The 11,322-nt window shown below is 65.0% G+C and overlaps 1 protein-coding gene across 1 annotated transcript in view; it reads right to left on the minus strand.

Annotated features, from left to right (window-relative positions):
• Nucleotides 1–7,999: 7,999 nt before the first annotated feature.
• CHLRE_12g484800v5 (uncharacterized protein) overlaps nt 8,000–11,322 on the minus strand; it is an 8,442-nt gene continuing 5,119 nt past the window's right edge. The window contains exons 13-20 of the mRNA XM_043067817.1: nt 11,126–11,155; nt 10,879–10,945; nt 10,723–10,729; nt 10,192–10,247; nt 9,875–9,939; nt 9,424–9,622; nt 9,048–9,089; nt 8,000–8,873 (exon numbers count right to left, since the gene is read on the minus strand). Of these exons, the coding sequence (XP_042917912.1) occupies nt 8,487–8,873; nt 9,048–9,089; nt 9,424–9,622; nt 9,875–9,939; nt 10,192–10,247; nt 10,723–10,729; nt 10,879–10,945; nt 11,126–11,155 (853 nt within the window). The 3' untranslated portion in view covers nt 8,000–8,486. The remainder of the gene's footprint in view (nt 8,874–9,047; nt 9,090–9,423; nt 9,623–9,874; nt 9,940–10,191; nt 10,248–10,722; nt 10,730–10,878; nt 10,946–11,125; nt 11,156–11,322) is intronic.

Here is an 11,322-nt window from a genome sequence, read left to right on the forward strand (position 1 = left end):
TAGTTGGCGCGTGGGTGGGCATGCCGACATGTTTGCCGGGCCCGCATTTCGTTAGGATTCGGACTACCCCCACTTCGAGGTAGCTTGTTTGCGGTCATTTGGGCCCACCCATATGCTAATAGGCAAATGAAGGAACCGACGCCAGGAAAGTGGCGACTTTCGGCCAAACCGTCAGCCGCTTGCGACCTGGCCGGGCGCGCGAGAATTGCAAAAACAACTCCTGACGCGTGACCAAATGCAGCTCTTGCGGTGCTTCATATGGTGTAGTCGTATATCTGTTTATTTGATTTCTCGACGCGTTCCCCAGCACCACCATAAACGTGTGCCAGGTCGGGCCGCACCACGGTGCCCTGGCCGTGCCCTGCGCGCATTTCCTGGGTCCGCCATGCCCCTCTGCTGCATCCCACTCCTGCCCCCAGCCCTCCAGGAGCCTCTGGGTACATGCATAACAGTCGTCGGCACCACACCTCGGCAAAGCAGCTCGCACTCGGACCCCCCAAAGGCGGTGCCCAGCCCAGGGGTGCGCGCAGGGCTACACACTGTGCCCAAAGCTGGCAGGGGCTGCAGGGGCTCCTTTCGAAGGCCGCCATGGCGTGGATGCCCGACACAGCGCCTGTGCAACGTGTTGCAGGCGGTTCTGGGCAGCCTTGAGCCGCCGACACGAACCAATGCGCTCGGCTCACCGCCCACCGCCGCCCTAGGCGCACTCACGGCGCATTCCCAGTCACGGTCCGGGCATTGGATTTGGCTGGAGGGGTGCCGCCCCGCTTCAGGTCATACCCAGAGACGGGCAGATCTCTTGGGGTGCGCCACGGGGTGGGGCGGATAAGGCCTGTGCGGAGGCATGCAGGCTTCGTGTGTGGGGGCCTTGAGGGCGTGTGACTGCGGCGGTGGGGAATGGGCCGCTTGCATGCCTTGGAGCCTGGGCGCTGCACCTGCCCGGCTCGCACAGGTAAGCCCCGGTAGCAGGCATGCTATAACGGCTCTCGGGGCTCCAGGATTGGACATGGCCGGGCCACACGGTGGCCGGGCGTCCGGCCACCCCACACGCCGAACAGCCCACGGACGGGCCCGGCGCCCGCGGGGCGGCCGCACAAATGCCCGGGCCTGCTTAATCCATACGTGTGTCCACTCAGGCATGCTAGGAGCTCGCTGGCCGGGCACGGGGCGCCTAGTTGGCGCGTGGGTGGGCATGCCGACATGTTTGCCGGGCCCGCATTTCGTTAGGATTCGGACTACCCCCACTTCGAGGTAGCTTGTTTGCGGTCATTTGGGCCCACCCATATGCTAATAGGCAAATGAAGGAACCGACGCCAGGAAAGTGGCGACTTTCGGCCAAACCGTCAGCCGCTTGCGACCTGGCCGGGCGCGCGAGAATTGCAAAAACAACTCCTGACGCGTGACCAAATGCAGCTCTTGCGGTGCTTCATATGGTGTAGTCGTATATCTGTTTATTTGATTTCTCGACGCGTTCCCCAGCACCACCATAAACGTGTGCCAGGTCGGGCCGCACCACGGTGCCCTGGCCGTGCCCTGCGCGCATTTCCTGGGTCCGCCATGCCCCTCTGCTGCATCCCACTCCTGCCCCCAGCCCTCCAGGAGCCTCTGGGTACATGCATAACAGTCGTCGGCACCACACCTCGGCAAAGCAGCTCGCACTCGGACCCCCCAAAGGCGGTGCCCAGCCCAGGGGTGCGTGCAGGGCTACACACTGTGCCCAAAGCTGGCAGGGGCTGCAGGGGCTCCTTTCGAAGGCCGCCATGGCGTGGATGCCCGACACAGCGCCTGTGCAACGTGTTGCAGGCGGTTCTGGGCAGCCTTGAGCCGCCGACACGAACCAATGCGCTCGGCTCACCGCCCACCGCCGCCCTAGGCGCACTCACGGCGCATTCCCAGTCACGGTCCGGGCATTGGATTTGGCTGGAGGGGTGCCGCCCCGCTTCAGGTCATACCCAGAGACGGGCAGATCTCTTGGGGTGCGCCACGGGGTGGGGCGGATAAGGCCTGTGCGGAGGCATGCAGGCTTCGTGTGTGGGGGCCTTGAGGGCGTGTGACTGCGGCGGTGGGGAATGGGCCGCTTGCATGCCTTGGAGCCTGGGCGCTGCACCTGCCCGGCTCGCACAGGTAAGCCCCGGTAGCAGGCATGCTATAACGGCTCTCGGGGCTCCAGGATTGGACATGGCCGGGCCACACGGTGGCCGGGCGTCCGGCCACCCCACACGCCGAACAGCCCACGGACGGGCCCGGCGCCCGCGGGGCGGCCGCACAAATGCCCGGGCCTGCTTAATCCATACGTGTGTCCACTCAGGCATGCTAGGAGCTCGCTGGCCGGGCACGGGGCGCCTAGTTGGCGCGTGGGTGGGCATGCCGACATGTTTGCCGGGCCCGCATTTCGTTAGGATTCGGACTACCCCCACTTCGAGGTAGCTTGTTTGCGGTCATTTGGGCCCACCCATATGCTAATAGGCAAATGAAGGAACCGACGCCAGGAAAGTGGCGACTTTCGGCCAAACCGTCAGCCGCTTGCGACCTGGCCGGGCGCGCGAGAATTGCAAAAACAACTCCTGACGCGTGACCAAATGCAGCTCTTGCGGTGCTTCATATGGTGTAGTCGTATATCTGTTTATTTGATTTCTCGACGCGTTCCCCAGCACCACCATAAACGTGTGCCAGGTCGGGCCGCACCACGGTGCCCTGGCCGTGCCCTGCGCGCATTTCCTGGGTCCGCCATGCCCCTCTGCTGCATCCCACTCCTGCCCCCAGCCCTCCAGGAGCCTCTGGGTACATGCATAACAGTCGTCGGCACCACACCTCGGCAAAGCAGCTCGCACTCGGACCCCCCAAAGGCGGTGCCCAGCCCAGGGGTGCGTGCAGGGCTACACACTGTGCCCAAAGCTGGCAGGGGCTGCAGGGGCTCCTTTCGAAGGCCGCCATGGCGTGGATGCCCGACACAGCGCCTGTGCAACGTGTTGCAGGCGGTTCTGGGCAGCCTTGAGCCGCCGACACGAACCAATGCGCTCGGCTCACCGCCCACCGCCGCCCTAGGCGCACTCACGGCGCATTCCCAGTCACGGTCCGGGCATTGGATTTGGCTGGAGGGGTGCCGCCCCGCTTCAGGTCATACCCGGAGACGGGCAGATCTCTTGGGGTGCGCCACGGGGTGGGGCGGATAAGGCCTGTGCGGAGGCATGCAGGCTTCGTGTGTGGGGGCCTTGAGGGCGTGTGACTGCGGCGGTGGGGAATGGGCCGCTTGCATGCCTTGGAGCCTGGGCGCTGCACCTGCCCGGCTCGCACAGGTAAGCCCCAGTAGCAGGCATGCTATAACGGCTCTCGGGGCTCCAGGATTGGACATGGCCGGGCCACACGGTGGCCGGGCGTCCGGCCACCCCACACGCCGAACAGCCCACGGACGGGCCCGGCGCCCGCGGGGCGGCCGCACAAATGCCCGGGCCTGCTTAATCCATACGTGTGTCCACTCAGGCATGCTAGGAGCTCGCTGGCCGGGCACGGGGCGCCTAGTTGGCGCGTGGGTGGGCATGCCGACATGTTTGCCGGGCCCGCATTTCGTTAGGATTCGGACTACCCCCACTTCGAGGTAGCTTGTTTGCGGTCATTTGGGCCCACCCATATGCTAATAGGCAAATGAAGGAACCGACGCCAGGAAAGTGGCGACTTTCGGCCAAACCGTCAGCCGCTTGCGACCTGGCCGGGCGCGCGAGAATTGCAAAAACAACTCCTGACGCGTGACCAAATGCAGCTCTTGCGGTGCTTCATATGGTGTAGTCGTATATCTGTTTATTTGATTTCTCGACGCGTTCCCCAGCACCACCATAAACGTGTGCCAGGTCGGGCCGCACCACGGTGCCCTGGCCGTGCCCTGCGCGCATTTCCAGGGTCCGCCATGCCCCTCTGCTGCATCCCACTCCTGCCCCCAGCCCTCCAGGAGCCTCTGGGTACATGCATAACAGTCGTCGGCACCACACCTCGGCAAAGCAGCTCGCACTCGGACCCCCCAAAGGCGGTGCCCAGCCCAGGGGTGCGCGCAGGGCTACACACTGTGCCCAAAGCTGGCAGGGGCTGCAGGGGCTCCTTTCGAAGGCCGCCATGGCGTGGATGCCCGACACAGCGCCTGTGCAACGTGTTGCAGGCGGTTCTGGGCAGCCTTGAGCCGCCGACACGAACCAATGCGCTCGGCTCACCGCCCACCGCCGCCCTAGGCGCACTCACAGTGCATTCCCAGTCACGGTCCGGGCATTGGATTTGGCTGGAGGGGTGCCGCCCCGCTTCAGGTCATACCCGGAGACGGGCAGATCTCTTGGGGTGCGCCACGGGGTGGGGCGGATAAGGCCTGTGCGGAGGCATGCAGGCTTCGTGTGTGGGGGCCTTGAGGGCGTGTGACTGCGGCGGTGGGGAATGGGCCGCTTGCATGCCTTGGAGCCTGGGCGCTGCACCTGCCCGGCTCGCACAGGTAAGCCCCGGTAGCAGGCATGCTATAACGGCTCTCGGGGCTCCAGGATTGGACATGGCCGGGCCACACGGTGGCCGGGCGTCCGGCCACCCCACACGCCGAACAGCCCACGGACGGGCCCGGCGCCCGCGGGGCGGCCGCACAAATGCCCGGGCCTGCTTAATCCATACGTGTGTCCACTCAGGCATGCTAGGAGCTCGCTGGCCGGGCACGGGGCGCCTAGTTGGCGCGTGGGTGGGCATGCCGACATGTTTGCCGGGCCCGCATTTCGTTAGGATTCGGACTACCCCCACTTCGAGGTAGCTTGTTTGCGGTCATTTGGGCCCACCCATATGCTAATAGGCAAATGAAGGAACCGACGCCAGGAAAGTGGCGACTTTCGGCCAAACCGTCAGCCGCTTGCGACCTGGCCGGGCGCGCGAGAATTGCAAAAACAACTCCTGACGCGTGACCAAATGCAGCTCTTGCGGTGCTTCATATGGTGTAGTCGTATATCTGTTTATTTGATTTCTCGACGCGTTCCCCAGCACCACCATAAACGTGTGCCAGGTCGGGCCGCACCACGGTGCCCTGGCCGTGCCCTGCGCGCATTTCCTGGGTCCGCCATGCCCCTCTGCTGCATCCCACTCCTGCCCCCAGCCCTCCAGGAGCCTCTGGGTACATGCATAACAGTCGTCGGCACCACACCTCGGCAAAGCAGCTCGCACTCGGACCCCCCAAAGGCGGTGCCCAGCCCAGGGGTGCGCGCAGGGCTACACACTGTGCCCAAAGCTGGCAGGGGCTGCAGGGGCTCCTTTCGAAGGCCGCCATGGCGTGGATGCCCGACACAGCGCCTGTGCAGCGCGTTGCAGGCGGTTCTGGGCAGCCTTGAGCCGCCGACACGAACCAATGCGCTCGGCTCACCGCCCACCGCCGCCCTAGGCGCACTCACAGCGCATTCCCAGTCACGGTCCGGGCATTGGATTTGGCTGGAGGGGTGCCGCCCCGCTTCAGGTCATACCCAGAGACGGGCAGATCTCTTGGGGTGCGCCACGGGGTGGGGCGGATAAGGCCTGTGCGGAGGCATGCAGGCTTCGTGTGTGGGGGCCTTGAGGGCGTGTGACTGCGGCGGTGGGGAATGGGCCGCTTGCATGCCTTGGAGCCTGGGCGCTGCACCTGCCCGGCTCGCACAGGTAAGCCCCAGTAGCAGGCATGCTATAACGGCTCTCGGGGCTCCAGGATTGGACATGGCCGGGCCAACGGTGGCCGGGCGTCCGGCCACCCCACACGCCGAACAGCCCACGGACGGGCCCGGCGCCCGCGCGGCGGCCGCACAAATGCCCAGGCCTGCTTAATCCATACGTGTGTCCACTCAGGCATGCTAGGAGCTCGCTGGCCGGGCACGGGGCGCCTAGTTGGCGCGTGGGTGGGCATGCCGACATGTTTGCCGGGCCCGCATTTCGTTAGGATTCGGACTACCCCCACTTCAAGGTAGCTTGTTTGCGGTCATTTGGGCCCACCCATATGCTAATAGGCAAATGAAGGAACCGACGCCAGGAAAGTGGCGACTTTCGGCCAAACCGTCAGCCGCTTGCGACCTGGCCGGGCGCGCGAGAATTGCAAAAACAACTCCTGACGCGTGACCAAATGCAGCTCTTGCGGTGCTTCATATGGTGTAGTCGTATATCTGTTTATTTGATTTCTCGACGCGTTCCCCAGCACCACCATAAACGTGTGCCAGGTCGGGCCGCACCACGGTGCCCTGGCCGTGCCCTGCGCGCATTTCCTGGGTCCGCCATGCCCCTCTGCTGCATCCCACTCCTGCCCCCAGCCCTCCAGGAGCCTCTGGGTACATGCATAACAGTCGTCGGCACCACACCTCGGCAAAGCAGCTCGCACTCGGACCCCCCAAAGGCGGTGCCCAGCCCAGGGGTGCGTGCAGGGCTACACACTGTGCCCAAAGCTGGCAGGGGCTGCAGGGGCTCCTTTCGAAGGCCGCCATGGCGTGGATGCCCGACACAGCGCCTGTGCAACGTGTTGCAGGCGGTTCTGGGCAGCCTTGAGCCGCCGACACGAACCAATGCGCTCGGCTCACCGCCCACCGCCGCCCTAGGCGCACTCACGGCGCATTCCCAGTCACGGTCCGGGCATTGGATTTGGCTGGAGGGGTGCCGCCCCGCTTCAGGTCATACCCAGAGACGGGCAGATCTCTTGGGGTGCGCCACGGGGTGGGGCGGATAAGGCCTGTGCGGAGGCATGCAGGCTTCGTGTGTGGGGGCCTTGAGGGCGTGTGACTGCGGCGGTGGGGAATGGGCCGCTTGCATGCCTTGGAGCCTGGGCGCTGCACCTGCCCGGCTCGCACAGGTAAGCCCCGGTAGCAGGCATGCTATAACGGCTCTCGGGGCTCCAGGATTGGACATGGCCGGGCCACACGGTGGCCGGGCGTCCGGCCACCCCACACGCCGAACAGCCCACGGACGGGCCCGGCGCCCGCGGGGCGGCCGCACAAATGCCCGGGCCTGCTTAATCCATACGTGTGTCCACTCAGGCATGCTAGGAGCTCGCTGGCCGGGCACGGGGCGCCTAGTTGGCGCGTGGGTGGGCATGCCGACATGTTTGCCGGGCCCGCATTTCGTTAGGATTCGGACTACCCCCACTTCGAGGTAGCTTGTTTGCGGTCATTTGGGCCCACCCATATGCTAATAGGCAAATGAAGGAACCGACGCCAGGAAAGTGGCGACTTTCGGCCAAACCGTCAGCCGCTTGCGACCTGGCCGGGCGCGCGAGAATTGCAAAAACAACTCCTGACGCGTGACCAAATGCAGCTCTTGCGGTGCTTCATATGGTGTAGTCGTATATCTGTTTATTTGATTTCTCGCCGTGTTCCCCAGCACCACCACAAATGTGTGCCAGGTCGGGCCGCACCACGGTGCCCTGGCCGTGCCCTGCGCGCACTTCCTGGGTCCGCCATGCCCCTCTGCTGCATCCCACTCCTGCCCCCAGCCCTCCAGGAGCCTCTGTCCGTGAACTGAGGTAGCTTCGAAGCCCTGGGGATCAGACGTTACACCAACGTGGATCGGCGGCACAGCCCACTTTGACCAATACTTTGACCCTAGAGACAGGGTTCCTTGAGATGGCGGTTCTTTTCTTGTCCGTATTTTGTGTCCATGCCGCGTACGCGCCCCGCAGCCCCGTGCTCGTGGGCAAGGCGCGCACCACGCCTGCCTTGCCCGCCGATGCCAATGCTGGAAAGTTCCGCAGGGTCAGCCTGACCGGGACGGCCTACCACCGGCGACCAGAGCGCCGCCGCGAAGCGCTAGCCGCAGAGGCGGCCAGATTGCATGCGGCGGCCCCTGGCGGCCGTAGATTTCGCAGCGGCGGCGGCCGCCGCGAGCACTCCTCCGCCGTCCTGGTGCCGCCGGTCTCGAACGCTGTCGCAGGTGCGGCCCCCGCCGACGTGGCCTCCCGCCCCCGCCGTTCGCTGCCTGCCTTGATATCCGTGGAGAGTGGAGACCCCTCCTTCCCTTGCTCCCCTCTCCAGTAACCCCCATTTCATGCAATGCTTACCATTCGCGCGCACTCCTATTACCGTGGGGGCATGTCGCACCTTTGGAGGGCACTGTACCAGCTTGTATCACCACAGTGCTCCAAGACTAGAAATCAACATGTGCTGCAGGTGGTGCTGGTGCTACAGCGCGTGCCTCGGCCTCCGACCCGTTCATGGGCCGACATGCCGAGGCGTATGTCGGCATGCAGCAAAGGCACTTGCTTGCTCGCCAGCAGCCCATCGCAGTCTATGCAGTACAGACGCAGTACTTAAATCTCAACCTGCAGTACCTTTCACATCAGCCCTGTCATCCGTACGCTCAAGAACCGGACGTCGGCTTTCATAGCTTTCATACATGCCCATGGTCAGTCAGGTCAGTCGCCACCGGCATCAACCCACTGCAAGGTAAATCATGCCCGGCAAATGATGATGAGCACAGCAAGGCATACCCCTACGAGTTGGATACTTGCTCTTCCCTAGCTCCTATGCCTCCTATGCGCCCCCCCCTGTTTCTGCGTCCGCCGCTTCCACCGCTGCTGTAGCTGCGGCTGCGGCCTGTGCGCTGCCCCGCTTCTCCGTCGCCGCAACCGCCGCAGCTGCCTCCATCTGCAGCTGCTCCTGCGGCCCCGCCAGAACACGGGGCCCGTCCGGCGGCCCCTGCCCCGGCCCCTGGTGCTGCGCCGGCTCAGGCCCCGTGGCGCCGCCCGTCAGCGGCAGGCTGGCGGCACTGGACAGGGCGCGGGCGGGGGCGGGCGACATGGCGTCGCTCGGGGCCGACGGCGTGTGCATGTGGCCGGGCGGCCCGGAGCCCCCCGCGGTGCGGCCCAGCAAGGCTGCAGCGGTGCCTATGCCGCCAGTGCGGCCGCCAGCGTTCTCCAGCTGCAGGTGGGGGAGCGGCGGGAGGGGCGGGGCGGCTCTGGCCAATGTAGGTGTTTCACGCTGGCACCGCACTTGGACCCAGTCAGCGGACGAAAACGAGCATGGGCAAGAGCCCCCCAGTACACCGAGTTTGACTCTGACACGCGGTTGAACGCGGTCACAACACACACGCACCTGCTCCTGGATTACGACCAGCAGCTTGAGCACCTCAGCCGCCTGGAGGGGGTGGGGGTGGGGGCACAGGTTGGGCACAGTGGGGCATACACAGGTAGGTGGGTGACACACGGACGGGCGGCGGGTGGGCTTGCCCGGACTGTATGCAGCTCCTCGGCACTCGGCTACCAGACTCCGCCTTCACTGCGTCCCGTGCCCATGTTGTTGCGCGTCTTGGATCAACAACGGTCTACTTCGGCAAGCTTGTAGCCAGCTGGCGCGATGCGGCTGTTCCTCGCCAGAAACCCTAAACTGCTGCCCCTCCGCCCCTCCGCTGCTCACGCCCCACGCCGCCACGCCACACACACACACAAACAGGCCAGGCTCTCGGCCTCACCGCGGGCCGCCTTAGTGGGTCATGATCCCACAGTGACTCGATCAGGCGCCGCAGCTTGGGCGGGCAGCGCTCCGGCCCCAGTGTGTCCAGCGGCAGGCGCTGCCCCTGCGACACCCTGAACGCCACCGCCACCAGCGACTGGTCCTTCCAGGGCTCCCGCGCCGCCAGCATGGTCCACAGCACCACACCCAGGGAGTACCTGAGGCGGCGGCAGGCGGCGGTCAGTCTGGACGGCGGAGGGCGCAGTCAGGCAGTCAGGCAGTCGGGCCGGGCTGCACGTGGGCCTGGGCGCAGACCCCAGGCCATACCGACACACACAGATGCATACACACACGCAATGCACGGGGCGAACGGCGATACCGGGCGTGTACCCCTTCCCCCCTCTCCCTGCCCCGCGCCCCACGCACCCGCTCACCCCGCATCCCCCCACTGAACTACACCCCGCGCTCACATGTCAGCCTGGTGTGTGATGACCGCGTTCTCCACGTCGAAGCACTCGGGCGCCAGGTAGGCGGTCTGGCGGCGCACACGGACAGGGGGGGAAGGCAGCAGGCGGCAGCAGAGGGCAGGGGCCGGAGGGCGACTGGTGGGTGGGCGCCCAGGTGTGGGTGGGTGCGGTGGGTGTTGCCGGAGGCGTCCCGTGTGGCGTGTGGAGGGTGGTGAGTCAAGGGAAGGTCGGACTGCTGGAGATGCATTCCAACCAACAACGGTATCCACCCTGTCCCGCCCCCTTTCTACCCGCCCCGCCCCGCCCCGCTGCTGCCTCACCGTGCCGGCCTCGGGCTCCATGGTGGGCAGTGTGGCGGCGCGCATGCGGGCCAGACCTGCGCGTGCGGGTGGGGGCGTGCGACGAGAGTGTTGGGTCGGCAGAACAGAGAGGGGCACTGTGTGTGTGTAAGTGTGTACGTGTGTAAGTGTGCAAGTGTGTAAGAGTGTGTGTGTGTGTAAGTGTGTGTGTACGAGAGTGTTGGGTCGACAGAGCAGAGAGGGGCACTGTGTGTGTGTAAGTGTGTACGTGTGCAAGTGTGTAAGTGTGTGTGTGTGTAAGTGTGTAAGAGTGTGTGTGTGTGTGTGTGTGTGTTAAAGAGCACAAGGAAAACGTTGCGCAAAGACAGTGTATGCGATGCAGCAAAGTGTGCAGTGTGTGTGTGTGTGTGTGTGTGTGAAGCCATAGGCCTAAAGGCGGTCAACACGGCGGGCCCGATCTATGCACAAAACAAGGAGCACATTAGCCAGACGACTTCGCCTGGGCAGGTCCGCCAATGCAACAGCACCGCCCGCGCCGCGTCCTCCACTTACCGAAGTCCTGCACGAGGAAGGGAGGCAAGCCAGGAAACGCGCGGTCAGTTTGCGTCTGTGTGCGTATAGCCAGAGGAGCAAGCCCGTACGCGCCTGGGGTACGCGCGCAACACTCGTCGGTGCCAGCGCCACTCTTCACCTGCCCCGTGCACTCACCGTGAGCTTGGCGGTGGGTCGGTCACTGGCGGGGCTGTTGATGAGCACGTTGGCCGGCTTGAGGTCCCTGCAAGGGAGGGGAGTTGCGGCATACACACACAGAGGCGTGCTGCCGTCAGGGACGAACGACACGCGGGCAGCTGGTGTTTGCAGGAGCACATGCTATCTGTGCTGGCTCTCCAGCAACAAAACAGTGTCACAGCAGCATCATGAGCCGTTGTGCTGACACTACTGCAAAACAGCCCACCTGTGCACGATGGTGGGGTGCAGGTAGGCGCTGCAGGCGGCACGGCGTACAGGGGGGGAGGGCAACACGCGCGTTTGAGGCCGGGCAACTACATCCCATTGTACAAGTATGACAGCGAGGTCATCAGCACGGGTCATCAGGCTGCTCGGCATGTACCGCTGCACGCCCGGCCCAGCCCCCTCTTGGACGTCCAAGCC

The sequence above is a fragment of the Chlamydomonas reinhardtii genome, chromosome 12 (genome assembly GCF_000002595.2).
Source record: "Chlamydomonas reinhardtii strain CC-503 cw92 mt+ chromosome 12, whole genome shotgun sequence".
NCBI classification, from domain to species: Eukaryota; Viridiplantae; Chlorophyta; class Chlorophyceae; order Chlamydomonadales; family Chlamydomonadaceae; genus Chlamydomonas; species Chlamydomonas reinhardtii.